This window comes from Argopecten irradians, chromosome 1, assembly GCF_041381155.1.
Source record: "Argopecten irradians isolate NY chromosome 1, Ai_NY, whole genome shotgun sequence".
NCBI lineage: Eukaryota > Metazoa > Mollusca > Bivalvia > Pectinida > Pectinidae > Argopecten > Argopecten irradians.
The window spans coordinates 19901051-19920316 of NC_091134.1; the positions used below are offsets into that span (position 1 = coordinate 19901051).

General features: G+C 35.7%; 1 protein-coding gene across 1 annotated transcript; it reads right to left on the bottom strand.

Annotated features, from left to right (window-relative positions):
- Window positions 1–944: 944 nt before the first annotated feature.
- On the bottom strand, window positions 945–7665 carry LOC138320152 (cholecystokinin receptor type A-like). The gene has a single exon (XM_069263207.1). The coding sequence runs from the start codon at window positions 7654–7656 to the stop codon at window positions 6469–6471; it is 1188 nt and encodes a 395-aa protein (XP_069119308.1). The 5' UTR covers window positions 7657–7665; the 3' UTR covers window positions 945–6468.
- Between the last annotated feature and the right edge of the window lie 11601 nt (window positions 7666–19266).

A 19266-nucleotide genomic window follows, 5' to 3' on the forward strand; every position in this document is an offset into this window, starting at 1 on the left:
TAGAATCTCTTCTTCCTAACTGACTTCTATCTTCATAACAATTTCATCACTTTTTGCTTTGAGCATTGGTTCCTGTGGGGGAAGACTCTGGGTTCTGTCCCTTGGTCGAAACACAGCATAGTGGCAGTTTCTGATCCTGCTTAGCGCTCAACATACAGGTAGTGAAACGGCTGGTTTGCCCGCTGCCAATATTATGTGACCGTGTGGAATGTGATATTTGGTGTCTTTGGCGGTATGCTTCAGCGATACAGTACTATTAAAGTGACATTTACCTCAGCCTCCGAAAACATACATTCGCACACACAACAAATGCAAACAGGTGATGCTTTATTTAAACAACTTTAGCTGTAAATAGGACGGTAAGGCCAATCAACCGACCAATCTTTACAACATGTGCCTACAGAGGCTGGAAGGAAATAATGCGACAGTAAATAGGTGCGATTACAAATTGATTATCTTCTATACAAATCTATACTGTGATACATGGTTAAGGAACACCAACAAGTTAAACACTTTCTGTTGTGAAATTATAAGGAAACCATTTCTGGCTTGCTGGTGGTTTCAAGTGTTGAAAACAAAAGTCAGACTACAGAGAGAGAAAAAACCAACTGCCTAAAATAGTTGTGGTTTAACTTGGTTTGATATTGCTAGACGTCTTGTTAACAACTAGGGTTGTTAAAGATGGTCTTCTATGTGGCTGTATGTGTGAGAAGTGCTGTGTGTGCGTTTTGTAAAACAGCTGAATGTTCATATTGCGTCTCTTTGTCATGATGGAACTCCCATAGTGCTGTGTCACTGGGTTTCTGAAGACACAACCCATATTATAATGATCACAGGTAAATCACTCGTCAAAATCAGAATATTAAACATATTTGCCCCCCTCCCTGTTCTGTCAAGGAAAATGAAAACAAACTATGTTATTGATATGTACTTTTTATTTTCCGTATCATTCGATAACTGAGACATTCACATTGTTTTATATTAATAACGAGCACAATTCAAATTCCCATATATAAATAATAAGATGATGCCCTGCTATCTACATGTTATATATAGGACGTATTACATCGCTCTGTACAATTAAAACACCGAGAACAATACGAAATCCTCAGTTTATTAAATAAATGAAATATCGTTTATTCATGTCCTGTGATATCGATAACACATGATACACAACCTCTTCAGGTGGCGAGATAGTGACAAAGTCGATTGTTTACATTTGTATTCCGTCTTTGAATAATACAGAGTTAGCTCCCTTGTGGGTAGGTATCGATTGCTACGTCATTAATTTGTGAGCCCAATTAACGTCGTTTTCTCAGAAAAGTATGACGTTACACTCGCAAAGACATGACGTCTCAATCAATACCTACCCGCAAGTGCAGATAACTTTGTAATCTGCAAATACAGAATAGTACACATTGTATAATAAATGTTTAAATTACATTGCACACTTTTGTTTCCCGAGCAGTATTTGGCCGTTTGTTTATCTACATAGAAGGGGAAAGTAATAGTTCTGACTTAATTCATAAGGGGGGGGATATGGAAAAAATGGAAGATAATGGCAACGGGAGGTATACTAATATGGAAGGTAACTCCGAAGTGAGATAATTTTGGACTGTGTCGTGTTTACTTTGCGTTATGCGTGGCATCGCAATAATGTATATACGACTGCGGTAGACGAGGCATTTTACAAGGTTTTTTTTCATGAATGGAAATGTTATCAAAAATTACTTGCAGGAGACATTTGACGTGATATACATGTATATGTTGTCATTTATTTATTAGTGTCCAGGAAATGTTAAATAATGTATGATAGACACACATTCTAAAGTGAAGGTTTGTTTGTTTTTCAAAAATCATAGTTCTGTGAAGTTTTACTTGTGGTAAAGGATTATGAATTACTATACTACTGTTTTATTACATTTTGTTTGAAGTCAACCGTCAAAATTATTTCCTGAGAGTTTGGGCCAACCTGAAGAACTGTTATATGTGGTTGGAAGGGGCCGTGGTGGCCGAGTGGTTAAGATATACTTACAAAGAATTTACATGCAATACGTGTATATTTTGTTTTGAATGTTTAAAATGTATGTTACATATTCGTATGTATAAATTGATTCTTGAAAAAAATTATTTTTTGAAAAAAAAAATTAAAAAAAAAAATGTCGCGACATATTACCTCAAGCCCTCCATCTCGTAGTCGCGAGAATCCTAGGTGGGGCAGTTGCCAGGTACTGACCGCTGGCCGGTGATTTCTCTTCGGGAACAATATTTCGCGCTTTCCTCATTTTCAATATATTCGCGAATGTATTCGTTAATAGCTTTTCCTCATAATGAACATTTTTAAACCAACAATTCGCAAAATTTTTTGATTTTGGGTTCGAACATTTTGGAGAGAATATGAGAAAATTTGTTTCTCTTAAAATAAAGTGGTTTACACCATTATACACATACAGAACCCTCCATCTGCTATATCATAAAATGTAACGGCGAATACGTGTGGCCGCAAATCTATTTTCACAATACATACAATTATTTATTAATCATATTTACAAACTGAATCGATATAAATTTCAACCATGTATATATAACTCTTTATTTACAGTTTAAGTTCATACTGGTAGCACTATGGTACATGTCTTTATGGCATATGAACTTTGTCGGCGTTACCATGACATTTATATACAGCAGTAACGCGACAGAAATATGGCATATTGAGCATGGCTGAGCAAGAGACTAGAGCCTATCCGAGGTAAGATATACCTTCGGGTACATTTCACAATACATATGGGATGGGTACGACTTATGTGGACGGCATTGTCTCTATGATTCCGATATCTACCAAAAGTTTTCGCTCCACACATCCATAATTACGATATTAAACTCTGTACATTCACTATATCATACAATTGTATATCGTACTCTCAATAACACACACATATTGTTAATTTTGCCCCTTAAACATCAAAGACTTCTTTTATGTCGCTCACTTTCACCACAAATTGACTTCTTAAATATACGTACATTAATAGTTGTCGTTTGTCGTACTATAATATGACACGGCGCACTCACAAACTACATTGTATATATATCGTTCATAAGGCCATAGTTGTGTGATTTCTGTGGGTAGGTGTAAGGGCTTGAAAACAAACATCAACGATTTTTAGGAACTAAACAATAAACTTTCCCATCGTCTGCAAAGAAGTGAATAAAATCTTTAAATACTCCCCCAAACACATCTTTTTTTTTCTGAATTTGATCAATTGTAAGCCAGTAATTGCATTTTGGAGAACAATGACCAATTTTAATGCCTTAACAGCTTTTGTTCTCTAAGTGAATATTGTGCTTATTTCTTGTGTGTTTTTGCCTTGATGAAAATCAAAGGGACGCAAAACAAAGACAAACAACTATGGCCTTTCACACACTTTCCCTCACATATTTACTATTATACCCACACAAAACAAAATCATTGTTCTTCAATCATGCACACACAAATCAGATTGGCAGATCCTTACACACACCCATCACCAGAGTTGCCGTTCCTTTGACAAATTTAACGCGATGTTGTCACCTTTACTCTTTTTATCTCACTGTATATGCACTTGTTCCTATGCAGAGTTGTCGTTCCTCGCATCATCTAACATATATATCTCTTGGTGTTCTTGACACTCACAGTTAGGAAAGACAACTTTGGGTAGAGATAGATATGACAGCTAAAATAAGCGATTTCTTGTAAACACACACAGTAGAAAATTACAGACATACAGCCAACAGGATGATAACAAAATGGTTATGCTAAAACATGTCTAACGTAATGATATATTTCCACTAGATTCTCTTGAGAATTCGCAATCGTACCTTAAATGTAATATGTTGGTGACCTTTGCATCCCATGTACTTCAGATTCAGTCTGAATGCGAATTGTCTAATTTGCAGTGTCACATGCAGCACTTCAGTTATGTTGTCACAACTTGGGATACCAGGAACAAAATGACTTCTGACACAAATATGATTATACAAGCTTTGCTAACTACTTCGCAAACCGTAAAATCACATTTGGGATTCTAACAATGATCATGTGATTAGTAAGCCGAAAAGTTCACGAGCACTTGACTTAATGTGGTTATAGGTGTCTGTTAAATCGTATGTCAATGGGAATAGACATGTACGTTTTAGCCAAGAAATGATAACTTACTATCGACTTTAATTTTCTAAGGAACTGGTTGAATTATAGTGTTAACTTTGGTACAGTAATGTGGAGTTATCAAACTTCAACGAATCCGCTCTACACACGGGAACCCGACCATTAGTTGTGTTTGCATATATTTGGGTATATCCCCCGCCCATAGATGATTCTTAGTCGGGTTATGGGTGAAGATTTAATCCGGCAAAGTAGTTTCTAATTCTCGTTCCCCTGTGTTTTACCTTGCGCTATCTTGAAGGTGCTGTCTTGCCAAATAAAGTTTTGTTTTGTTTTCGTTTTTGTGTAACATCGACCACTCCAAGAGATTTCATGAGTAAAGGGGTATGACGTCAATGTTGCAGATACTAGTAAAGTGGTCACAATTTTCTAGAAAGTGAGTGTACTCATTATCTTGCCACGTTGGAGATGAGTTCCCGATAAATGGGTTTAATTTATCTTCTTTTAATGTTGAGCACAATCGAACATAGTTTCCCGGAACTATGGATCTCATTTGATCGATAGTAGACACTTTTAACGTTGATGGTTATTCAAATATCAACATGTCTGCCCATATATGGTGACGTCAAAGGCCTCCAAGGTCAACAAGGCCTTCTAATGACTGTTTGCTAGATGACTTCTCGTTATTCTGTGTTTCATTTTTGCAATTACGCGTACTCGTTGAGGCAAATTAGGGCTGATACAAGTGAGTAGAATAATGGATTTTCATAAATAGCAACAGCTAATAAGGTATTTAGAAATTTACGAAATATTTCTGTTCGGTAATCACTTTTCTCACCTCTTTATAAGGAGACCACAACTACTAGTATCTGTTGGCAACGCTACAGATTCCTCGGTAACACACATGGGACTTGATGAAATATAATGCATCCGGCATCAATTTCATTGGATTTAAACCTTAAGATTTTTACTATTGCCAATTAGAGATAGTTTGTAGTTCAATTTGCTTGAACAATATTTCGCTGTTGTTCGTTAAGCTCATGAGGATCACATAGCAGAGACCCATGTTACAATGAAGACTTCATCACCTTTCGTTTTATTGGCTTAATACGTTTCCTCGATAATTTGTCCGCTTTGTACCCAAATAGCGAAATGTTAGCGGAATTTCCATATAAATCTACACATTTTTTAAATTTCCATATAAAAATACGTTTCTTCGATGGTCGGTTTGCATTTGGTTTTTTTAATTATTTGTATAATTGTGACTACTATCGCATGTCTGTATTTTTCTGCTCATTTTCTGCATAGCTATGTTTTCTAATGTTTTAAACTTTGTCATTCAGACATTAGTCGATCTTCTTACTTGTTTGATTGCTTTTTTATCCACCATTCTGATTTTTGCTATCCTGTATGTTTAATTGCTAGTCCGAGAATGTATTTGTATGTCGTTTTGCTGCTTTTCCCTTTGCGTGTCTTTGGCATACTATCTGGCTTTGTGTCTGTCTGCTGCTTTACATCCTTACCATTTATCGTATATTAATCCTATCTGTATGTTGTATGTCTCTGTATGTTGAATGTGGTTGTATGTCGTTCTGTTCTTATTTGTCTAATAGTTTGACTCTGTCGTTCTACTCTAACCAGTTAAGTTCTTTTATTTGTTTGTGCTTTTAGTCGCCTCAATGAACTTTATACTCTATACAGGCGCATATCTATATTTTAGTTCCTGTTAGCTCTATACTAATTGTACCACCACCACAATCACAATCACGCGTACATTGAGGCAGATGAAGGACAACACTATTGGGACCTACGACAACGTTTAAAATTAATTTCCATAACAAATTTTGTAAGTATCAATATTCGTTGCGTCATAAGATAGAACGCTTGATTATGAATAATATACACAAGATTCACAAATGTAAACATGACATGGTGTTATATGACACTTATAATATCCTTTCAAATGTCACCATCTGGGCCTAGTTGTTCGAAAAACTGATCGGACTAATTTTCAAATCTCAATGAAATGATTATTGTTAAAATAAACTAAACATAACGTTGTGAAATTTAGGAACAATACCCCTTAACATATGAGAAAATATTTTAATTCTCTAAAAATATGAGAAATTGAATTACCAATAATCAGATGAATGATGCACTTATCACATTTTGAACAGTTGGGCCCTACTTTGTTGAAGACTTATTTAATTTCAAACAGTAACACACATTCAAATACTAATTCCAAATAACATGTAACTTGCTAATTTTGTCAAAATTGTCTTCTCGTTCGAATAAAAATATGACCAATATATGACCCACAGCGATGTCTTTCATCGACACAAATTAAGGAAAACTTCCTTCAACTGCGCCTGAAAGTCCGGATTCATAAACGCATAAATAAAAGGATTGATGACATTGTAAATAAAGTACATGTTAAATACGACAATGTTCATTTTCACCAGCCTCAGCTTCATCAGCCAAGCTGGCAGGAAGGCCACTATGAACACTAAAGCCACCAGAGAAAGCATAATGGCAGTTTTAATGTTATTTCTCCTGATTCGTTCTTGCTTTTCATGCCCAAGACTGAACTTGTCCCTTTTTCTTTCACTACTCTCACTACGTACAAGTTGTCTTTGGGTGTCGGCATTGTGGTTCTTGTCGCGTTCTTCCATCACGACAGATGCGTCCTGACTTAAGTACATCACCTCTGTGTTTTCACTGTCGCCATTGTGATGAGGAACCCGGAAGGTACAACACGGAAATGATTCCATGCGCAGGCGCCGTTGTCGGCGTTTAAGAATAAATCTGTAGATGACCGAGTAGATGATGATTACAATAATACACGAAAGACCATAAAAGGAAGAATAGATCTTCTCAAACACAGAAAAGAATTCCTGTCCGAGTAACATGGCGGATGACTGACAATGAAACGTGTTGATTGGTTCCGTAAGTAAATAGTTTTTGTCATGGGTACTGAGTTCGCGAAGCAGCTCCCTCAACTGTGCCTCCATAACCTGATTTAGTCCGGTGTCCGACAGGTTCCGGTCTATAAGGGTGTTATACACGTTATCGGGGTTTTTGTACACCCCGTAATTCAGACAGGATAGCATTCCGAGACAAATTGACGTTATGCACAGACTGGCAACAATTATCCCCACGCGGTAGTGCGTCATGATCTTTGCGAAAGGTTTACAAATACAAAAGTAACGGTCAACGGCAATAGCCACCATGACGAAGGCTGATAACGGAATTGTCGTGGATACCAGAAAGTGATATATCTTACAAACGGCGTCATATGTAACGTTGAAATTCAAAACTTCCATCGCTATTGTCGATGGTATAGTGATGACACACGATATAAGATCAATTCCGGCCAGAGTAAGGATAAACAATGAAGACGTGAACTTCTGGCGACACCTGGTGAAGCCGTACAGAACTAAAATATTACCCACAGTTCCTACCAGTGCGAAGACAGACAGGAAAACAATGGTAATGTAGCGCTCGTATTCCATGGTCATGGCGGAAACCTTCCTACAACAAGTAAAAGATGAAGCATAGAGAACAATATACTGGGTAACAAAACAATATATACTTATAGAACGTGATGAGTTTAAATAATGGGCTATGCCCGGAGTTTTTGTAGATAAAAAACATAAAAAAATGTTTTAAGTGGCATTACGTAGGAATCATTATTGCTAACAGTGGTATTATATTGTAATGGAACTGTAGACTCTTTAGCCGGTATCAGAATTTATCAAAATCTTTTAATGAGTTATAGAATCTTGCAATCTTTTTATTTGCTAGCAGAATCCATGATAGTTAATTGTCGTGTTTTAACATCAACTATCAAAGTGAAGTGTTAATTAGAAACATGATTGTATATTTATAGCTCTATAGCGAAGCCAGGTTACATAAAATTTACACGGGCTCCATTATCATTAAACCATCATAACCTCAACAAAATAAAAAATATATTCCTTATATTTACAGGTTTTTTTACGTTAATTAATATTATTCATTATCGCGGCAGTTGCATATTTTTTATTAAATTACCCATATTTTGTTCTCTCCCGTCATCGTCAACGAATTCGATTGAACAGCTGATTGGAATCGAGTCATTCATATGTTCCCACCAAAAGTGGGGTCATGACCCCACGTGCTACGCCAGCAACTATTCCCGTAACAATAGAATCGCCGCACGTGTTGTACTATCATTATACATTGATAATGATAATACTAGAAAGCATGATTATTGAGCCCATGTCAGTGCAAACTGTAAATATTGGTTGATATACAACCACATATTTCTAATGATAATATTCAAATACATGTTTGTGATGTCGCTGCTATTAGCGTAAGATCAGATTAAAACGCGAAAACTACCTTTAATTCAGATCTGTAGTGATTACGTTATGAACACCTCTGTCCAAGTGTTGTACTGCCTGTAAAAGAGAGAAAATTAACATAGATCAAAATTGATTATAACCTAGGTTTTGCAATGTAATGGTACATAACTCGCATAATGTTTATACAAAAAGAAAAAGTAAAGTTGCCTCCCTTACTACCCATACCCATACATGTTCATGTTTTAATATCAAGATGTCAAGCCTTATAAACCATCAAATGATTAATTGACTTTGTCATTTTACAGATAATAACTTGTCTGAATGACAAATTTGATCCTACGTCAACAAATGCAAAATGCTTTGATTTTCTTTCTATAAACAAACTTTATTGACATGGAAAAGAAGGAGTAAATGGCTTCAACATCACAAGCAACAAATAAAACAAATTCAAAGATGAATTGTCAACATTATTGACCTTTTAAAACAACTGAATTTATTTAACATGTTTTGTAATATTATTTCAGGTATAAACAAACGGAAACATCAAAATTTAATAGTTTCTATTTTTATTTTGTTTCTTCAAATTATCAAATTATGGTTTAACAGAACATAGCAGTTTGTTGTGGCGTCAAATTAGAATTTAGATTGTGCTTTAAGCTATTATGGTCGACATTCACTGCCTTTGCTTGGTTATTAGCGATAATAGTAAAATAAATTGGCAGCAATTGTTAAAGTAGGTCATTCATTCTTCAGAGTATCGTTACAGCAAGAGTTTAATCATATAATACACACTGACACAGTTAATGGTTTATGCAAATCTCTTGTCAATATCAGTTATTTGTTTTGTCAATCAGGACTAGATGGTGTAGATATACGATATTACAGAGGGGAATTATTCCATTCTATATAAGATATCCGTAACACAATCTCCGCGTTATATTGATTATAGGAAAAAGGATAAACATTTTATTCTTAGACTCGTGCTGTCGGTTTGGTTCTATGACAATAAACGTCTTATCAACAGATAATGTGAATGAAATACAGTCAAACATGACCAAAGGGACAAAGGGCAGCGATGGTTTTACCCCGTACGCTACAACGACATATGTGGGGATAGTGTATGTGGTTTGGTTTAGTTGTTGACTCATCCTTTTTTATTTTGTATTCTGAACACAAACACCCACACAAAATCATTTGTCGCCTAATGCTCATAAGAGAGCATGGTTGGTTTAATGGCATTACAGAAATAGTCACAGAAAAAAAACATCCTTAAACAAGGCATATAAACCACTTTTCGATTTAAGAATGATACAGATATGCTGGTTCAATGATAACTCCACAAGGGGTTGTGTGCTGGTTGTTTTAAAAAAAATTATTGTTGCTTTTAGATGTTACAGTAAAAAAAATTAAGATCACCATACAACACCATAAGTGCTTTTTAGTATTATTTTTTAAGCCATAGACGCGTTCGGCAACAATCACTGAATCTTCATCTTTGGTTAAATGGCTGTTGGTCTTATCTACTAAGCGTGTCTTATTTCCAAAACTGCTTAAACCTACACTCTATCTAACTATTTAACTTCTGTACCGTTTCATATGTTTGTTCTAAGTCATACAGCAATTACAGATATATCCGAGAAATTAGGTCAATACAAACTTATTATATAGAATGTATGGCTTAGCAATTTAACTATCATCTAACGTAATTAAGGTGATTTGATTATTCATACTGATATGACTGCCGTAAAGATTGCATTAATATAGCACTCCGTGCGTTCAGCTTATCCAATCATATCTACACTTTTTAGATCTGCACTGAGTGCGGCAACAAGATTTTCCATCAAACCGTGTGATATCCATGGTAACGATATTGAACTCATTTGACCGACGGACTTACTTCTTATCGAAGTCAATTGATTGCTGATTGGTTTAGTGTAAGAAGAAATATTTTTTCCTGCTCTTCTGTTTCTTATCCGGGTATATATTATGATCGATGAGGGAATCTAATCTGTTTATACATGGCATTGAAACCAAATACAAATATAACAGTTGCCCATTTTCCTATGATGTGACCAGGTGGGGTGTGTTACTTAATGTCGTCGGCGGTATTCTTCAGTGATATAACACTAGGAAAAGGGTAGGAGTTCCACTATACAAGAAGACATAACATGAATATACCACATTCTCTAAAAATGCACCGCGCACTTCATACATGTACGCACAATACACGCCTACTACGATTCCTTGAAATGTATTACGCAGATCGACATGACCGTTGATGTGCAAATCGAAAACAAGACATCGTCAATGTGCGCTGGGAATCGACAAACTCTTTTATGTACCGCAAATATCAAGTATGCTGGAACAGATTTGATTTAGATTGTTCTTATGTTTCGTAAAGTTGTATCAATGTAACTAAATTCTAAGACAGCCTCCCTGGTAAGTATTGTATGGCTTGTTAGTGGCCGTGTGATTTGGGAGGCTGCGGTATGTTAACATTGTGTCCATGATTTAATTGGAACACCCCGTTTTATTAGCTAAACCATACCGATAGAGAAATAACATACCTGATCCAAACAATTCATACAAAGAGGAGAGAGCCGTCCGTCTTCTTTTCATGCTTAATAGAACCCAATGCATTCCACACCCACGGCTGTGAACGTTCATCTCATAGTAAAAAGTGAGTTGGTGTCAAGGGAGCCGTTATAAAGAGATAGATTATTAACAAAGAATAGAAAAGATATGTAGTTTGAATTATGTGCTTTCTGTAGTTTGAATTATGTGCTTTAGGGGGTTTGAATTATGTGCTTTATGTGTTGTTATGTGCTTTATGTGTTAATTATGTGCTTAAATTTATTTGAATATGTGCTTTATGTAGGTTTGAATTATGTGCTTTATGTGGTTTGAATTATGTGCTTTATGTGTTTGAATTATGTGCTTATGTGTTTGAATTATGTGCTTTATGTTTTGAATTATGTGCTTTATGTAGTTTGAATTATGTGCTTTATGTGTTTGAATTATGTGCTTTATGTAGTTTGAATTATGTGCTTTAGGTTTGAATTATGGTTTAAATTATGTCTTTATGTGGTTTGAAGCTATGTGTTTATTTGTGTTTGAATTATGTGCTTTATAGTTTGAATTATGTGTTTGTGTTTGAATTAATTGTGCTTTATGTGTTTGAATTAGTGCTTGGGGTTTGAATTATGTGCTTTATGTGGTTTGAATTATGTGCTTTATGGTGTTTGAATTAAAAAAGCGTCTTCATAACAGGAAAAGGAAGACGTTTTTTGGGAGAAATGGTATGAAGAGTAGGTACAGAAATTATGCAAGACATAAATACCCAGCCTCTATCTGAAAGCAACAGAGGACAGAAAGGTGGCACAGAAACTCTAGGAGCGGATATTAATGATAAGTGAAATTGTAGATTAATATTTGGAATCGACATCCCATTAAAACCCACCTCCTGGTGTAAGCTGTACCAATATAGGTCAGCAACTCCCACTTACTTGTACTAGGTATTGTAGATAGAAATGGAGATGGAAGCTAGATTGAAAACCGACTTGAGCCATTAATAATCCGGTCGGTATGAGAACGCCTATGAAGTCCAAGAATCCAATAAAGACCAGATAAGGTCACATACTCCCTGCTATCATGAAATCTGAATGACCCGCCAATGAAATACTAGTATTTCAACCATAGAAAAGTCAGTTAATATGCAGAGAAGTCTACCTGGTTGTAAAGCACAAAATATTATGCTGCATTTTCCTGACTTTGTTTAGGCCTATTCTCTAAATTGCATTACTGTATTTACGGAAGTTCTCGATAATTCAACACTCTTCATTAAAAGCTCTCTTCATATTGTCTGTTTGTTTAAAAATACAATGCTGCATTCAAGGATCATACAGAAGATCACGCTCTTCTTGGGGGACTGTTGCGTTACCATATCCATCACCCCAGCAAGGAACTGGAACAGCAAAAATATTGGTCGAAACTGATATTCATACAACTTTAATTCGCACCCATGTCATTGCGGAATCATTGAAGTATCTCATTTGGTTGATTATGTAACTAGTAAAGGTAATGTATTAGGAATGACCTCCATGTATGCGATATGTTGACATTGGTGACTGCAGTTGGGATGCTTTGGTATATTCGTGTTTTGTCGCCTTGTGATTGTTGCACATTCCTCCACTTTTTAGTACTATATTAATAATCGTACTGACTCTGAACAGTATACCCCGTCTGTTCAAAAGGCAATTAGCTTAATTTCATGATTAATAAAATTTTCATTTTGTTTGAAAAACTGATTTTTCTACTCCAAAATTGTTAAGCAGGTAAAGGATTGAATTCTTAAAACTGAAATTTTATCAAATTAGCTTTAACAGAAATTATTTTATTTTGATTATGAATTATGAAAATTATCTAAAATTAGAAAGTGCCTGATCATCTGATACCTGGTCACATTAACTAGCAAATCAGCCGCACAACTTCTGGTACGCTAAAAAAATAAAGATCATTAAGTAACCTAGGCTTAAGTGAGATATCACTGTTAATAGGGTAATTACGAGGAGACATAACACCTAAAATACGACAGCCTCCCAAAACATACAGATATTCACACACCGCAACACATTGCAAACATTTGATACCGTCTTTACAACTTAATACACAAAATCAAAAGACTGGAGGGAAAACAGGTTCAAGGCGGCAAAAATATTGTGATAAGAAAGTTGAAAGCTGTGTCGGTAAAAAGATAAGATATCATCCAAACTTAGTCGCTTTTGCAATAAAATCTTCCACGACAACTGCAGGACGTTTGATTGTTTTATATTCTAGTAATACACATGTGATCCGACAGATTCTTGTTTTACACCTTATGAACGACAACGACAGCTTTAGACAGTCCTAACTAATTGTAAAATACATTATTGTTACCACAAACGCAGTATATTTACTAGATCTATTGGCCCCGTTCCCATCAATGGAAAATTGACATTATCAAACTGGGCATTAAGCGGATCTACGTGCCACATTAAATTCATTGAACGTTATGATAAAATTCGGTAATGATCAGATGAACTCTTCAAATGGTAACGCACGTGCAAGATAATGTCCCAGCGCAATAACAACATGTGATTGGTTCTCGATAAAACTTAGAGACGTATGTGTACGCGATTGAATAAGTTCCTCAAACCGCTTTAGTTACATAACTGATCATATCTAAATGGTTGGTAGATGTATTAAAACAGTGATCGCGTCTTTTCCCTCAAACTTCCGACAGTGCGTGGCATGTAAACATCGATATTATCACTAAGTATTCTGAAGCACGTAAATAGTGAGGGATTTCAAAACACGCTGCTTATCAATCAATCACCAAATTTAATAGTTCACAAATAAGAAAATAAAAAAAAAACCAACCAAAACATGTTTCTTTATACTAAAATAACCACGCAGGAAAATATTTAAGCTTACACAGCAAACATTGAGGCAAATTATCGTTTGGATGTGAAAATCTGAAAGCATATTATTCTATTAAAGTGAAATATATAACTTAGTCAAGCATGAAATGGTGTTCAGGTCTACATATTTCAACTTGTGTAAACAACGTTTAAACATAAACTGAATAATAAGAATTAATTATCAAAACTCTATCTGAATGATTCCGTTTATGAATCGGTCTTCGTTTACGAATCGGTCTTCGATCTAATTTGCATAGATATGCTTAAAAATCGGAGAAAATCTGCTTTCTTACCAAAGCCTTCCCGATATTGTAATAGAAAAGTGTTTCTAAATGTGTAAGTGTTTTTTTTATTAGGTTTCGTTCTGGTTTTACTTCTTATCAAAACTACGTCCATTCATTACGCTTTTCTCTGCATGCGATACACCTCAATGTGGTGAGTGCGTGTAAGATCTGCAGTACTTAATGCTGTCTCCTTGTAATAGCGGAACTCACTCTTGTGTTAGAAACTTTCTTACAAGCGTACTGCCAAATACATCATTGTAACACCACGTCCTATAAAATATCGTACATATTATTGTATTTAGTTTACTAAATTAAATACAGTACAGCGGGTTAAAATATTTTAATATTTCGTGATTTAGCTATATGGGTATACTGTATCTCATCGATTCCAAAAATAACTGACTATACGGTATATTGGATAATCTATTCCATATATAATTATTCTCTTACATGGTCATATTTTTCTAGTGCGGTCGTCAGCTGAATCAGAATAAAACCACCAGGAACGGATTTCCATCGGTAACCGATTCAATATAACAAATGAAATCTGGTCACCTCCGACATTCACAACTCATTACAATGACATTAGCGTTACCGATATACATGACTAGGTCGTATGACGTATGCGATCAACTGATGACTGTGATAAGGAAACCATTAGTCGTGCCGTCATCAGTTAACACGTAGTTAGCTGGTGGGCCGTTACTTACACTGCGTTGTTTGTATGATCTACGTGGTATGTAAAGAAGTCGTAGACTCTGCTACACGGGTAACAAAAACATGAGGCCGCGGTGTCTAAACCATATTGTGCTAATTTCGAATTGCATAACTATCTTGAAGAAATTATCTTAAATACCGTAATCTTAAAATTTTATCTTGCTGAGTTTTATCAACTTCCAGGATCAGACGTTTAAAGACGTATCAGTTATTAGAAGTGTCGAAATGTGCACGGAGAATACCCACAATCCAACGGTTGGTATCGAGTAACACCAAAGAAAATCATTAGAATTCTCACAGTTCAACGACGGATGTTTTACAAAAGCACATAACACCATTCGACACTTTGGTAGTTATTGCTTTTTAATTAAATCAACTTTCGGGTAGCATGAACAAGTCAACTGTCATCAGAAGCTCATTAGGTCAACAGACACAATAGTATAGACATGTTAATTATCGCCAAGATAGGGTTAATATGTCAACTATCGTCATGGTAGAATACTTTAGCCAATAGTCGCCATGGTACGATGAATAAGCCAACTTCTGTTGCTGTGTAGTATATGTATCGCGTAATCTTGAAGATGTCTACAGTCATTATAAGCCCATGTGATCTATTGATACTGTGAGACAAGTAGGACAAATTTCAAGGTCATGCATCACTCAAAGTCCGTCTTCATTAGTTACGGTTAAATAACCAATTAGAGTTGGTCTAATCCTTCTATTGTCCAGTATGATGGACATGTCCCTGGACCTGATCCCACGAGACCGGAGATGGGATGATGAACGGGATGATAAGAGAGATGACACGATGTGACTGACTAAATGACAGGTAATTTGTAGTAGTGGTATTCAGTAGTCATCATCACTGATATATCAGAATAATAACTGGAGAACGCTGGTCAGAGCCACTCTTATCGGATTGGCTAACTGATATAGATAACGATCGCTAAACGGACTAGGGTTTGTAGATATAATTGAGTAATTGATACCGTCTGAGTATATGTCAGGAGATATATATGTTTTTTTGACCTTCGACACAGACATCACACACCATCACACACACAAACAATCGTTGCATCATTAGTAAAATGAAATAGTAAACTGCTATATACATTGCTATATATATCATAAGTCTGTCTCTATTGGTTTATACACATAGTATATTCTTCTTACCTTAGAGGAAGTCGAATATATTAGCGATATTCTTTCCTTCGGTTATATTCGATACCGCCGAACCATCGGCCTTTGGGGTTTGAGCAAATAAGAAATTCTTTAATCTATTTGCATTATTGGAGGGCCAATTATTAATGTAATGTGATCGTGGTTGTGCTGCTCGATATCCATAGAATATATTTTCAGGAGAGAGCGCTTTAAAAGCAATAATTCCACAAAGGGCCAGTACATGGGTACTATAATCTTCTAAAGCGTATGCATCACTTATATGCAAGATTGGGTTTAGTATATTTACGTCCCATTGTATTTTCGTCCCATTATATCAGGACGTGTCACCCGTGTGTGTGTGAAGTGCGAGGTAATTTTATTGGGAAACTGCGGTATATTCGTGGTGTGTCTTCTTGTATAGTGGAACTCTTGCCTTTTAATAGTTCTTTATTATTAAAGACAGTAAATAACTAAACAATATGAAATCAAACCTAAAACACACTAGTCTACCGCACGCACGTATGACTCTTATTACAAACATCCTTCTGAAATGATTTTCTTTTCTTTTACGCCATTTCTCGTTTCGTATTTTCACAATTTTCGGAAGGTCAGTTTTGAATAAATTCATTATGTTTGTGGTGTGGACGATTTGGCCTTGATTGAGCGTTCGCCCTTGTGAGGAAGGCTCTGGGTTCTGTCCCATGGCTGAGACAAACCAAGTCTATAAAAGTGGTAGTTTCTGCTCCTGCTTGGCGCTCAGCATACAGGGAGTGGGACGACTAGTTCGTCAGTTATCAGTATAATGTGACCGGGTGGGGTGTGTTACTTGGTGTCTTGGGCGGCATGCTTAAGTGATATAGCGCTATAAAAAGGGCAACAGTTCCACTATACAAGAAGACACTACATGAATATACCGCAGTCTCCCAAAACACGCACCTCGCACAACAATACACGCAACACATAGCATACATACATAGGAGGCCATCCTTACATGACCATAGCTGTTGATAGGACGTTAATAACTCAAACAAACAAACAAACAATTGTCATTTGATTTATTGAACATGTAACTTTTAGACCGACGAGTAACAGTCAGATAAATCATATGTAAAGATAAATTATTCCCGAAGGAAAATTGAAAGTAAAGAAACTCTTTCAGTCAACAATTTCAGATTGTTTTATCTCACATTCATATACTTGAATTTGTTTTTGTCTGTTAAAAAATGTTCCATTCGCGTAGCATGAAAAATTCCATGGGAACTATCTATCGACTGATCGACTGACGTGTCGTAGTTATTTTCATTTGTCCCGGAAAAACAGTAGAATGTTTTAAAAATGTGTTTATGTTGAAAGACAGATAATAAAAATGGCATGTATTTCATTTATTATTCCTGTTGGCCTTGAGTTGGTAAAACCCTGATGTCAAACGTGTGAAATAAGGTTTTATGACTTCCAAGATGTGTTGAATGCTATTTCACATCGACCTCCACCAAAAGAAGATCGCTATAACTCTGAATAATGGCTCGTGGCTGCCTGCCATAAACATATACTGCCTATAAACACGTAGTCTTTTGTATAATATCCTTTACAACCTGTCAGATTAGTGTTCAAAAGTAAGAAAGCTTAACAACAAGCTCGTGAAATCTGACCATGAATTAAAACACGCCGAAAACCTTTTTTTCTGTTTTCGGGTTTTCACTGTCGTTGCAAGTAGACAAAACCGAGTATACAAAACTTTGTACTTCCTTATTAGCTTGAAATTTGACCATGAATGAACACATGTTGAAAGCAATCATATCAGTTTTCTGGTTTTTGTTGTCGCTGGAAGACAAAACCGAGTATACAAATAGAGAATACGTGGTTAGTATCTTACAATACAAGGTTTATTTTGGTGCGAGATAACGAGACTTTTCCGTGTACAATGTATTCTGTTTATCCTGCAACTATTATGTCATTCAAAACGGAAACCGAATTACCAGTTATTTACTTGGTTTTGTTCAAAGCGAGACGCTTCTTTAATGCGTAGGAAAAGATTCATTCACTAAACCGTACGAGAGTGCACTCTTTTTCTTTTCACTACCGTGAAAAATATATATGCGCATTCCCAAAACAGTGCCAGTAATTCTATTCGGTGTATAATATCACCGAAACAATATGAAAATACTAAAAAAACAATAATAATTACTCATCAAAGAACTACTTTACAACACATACATTTGCCAAGAGCCAAGAAAAAAACGACACCGCCATACGAAAAATTCGATTTCATAAAAATGACGTCATTCCAGTAAATGTGACGTCACATTTTAGCTTAACTGAAATTCATCGGAGGGTTAAAGTTCGTGGTCAAATTAGAAAATGTTCCGTCAGATGTGGAACATACTCACATGGTCGTATTGACGGATAAAGCATTTGGTAGACGGATAAAGCATTTCGTATTGACGGATAAAGCACAAGTTTATCCGGCAATAGTTATCGGTCAGTATGTCTGACAGTTGCAGGATAAAACGTTGTACTTATTTACACGTAGGTTACTATGATACGGGATGTGTTTGTCGAGGCCATGGTGTCAAGCAACTGAGTAGGAAACGGACCAATATTGGTAATCAGTCACACAAATTTACACAAGAGACCTGAGCAACTCGCTTAGAATAATCGATAATTAAAGTTGGATGATAAAATATTAGTTTTCTAAGCGGAAGGAAAATTTCCTGATTGGTTAAGGATTTCTGTGAAACCGCACATCAAATATGATTTCATTTTTCAAATGACGTGAAAACCTTATTATAAACATTCACAATGTTGTTGTAAACTTTAAAGAGTTTCTTTTCTTTTTTTTGTACATGTTTTTACAAGGATAACAAACGCTTATTCATACAGGTCAAGTGAAACCTATATGAAATACATGTTAATGTTAGACAAACATGTTTTGAATGTTCCTTACAACTTGCGATACACGGCTGTTGCTTATTATTGATGTTATCATCATATTTGGTTATCATTCATAGATTAATAAAAAAAATGGTAAGTCGCAATAATTAAATATAAGCTGGACATCTCGGCTGCATTATCACTTTCAAACCTCCCAACCGTTTAGCAATCTAAAAATTAACCTCTAACCTTTCACCTTCAACCTATTCTTTCTTACTGGCTCTCTCCCA

Excerpts from the sequence above, each read along its gene's own strand:
- LOC138320152 (XM_069263207.1), bottom strand. The coding sequence starts at position 7,656 with ATGACCATGGAATACGAGCGCTACATTACCATTGTTTTCCTGTCTGTC.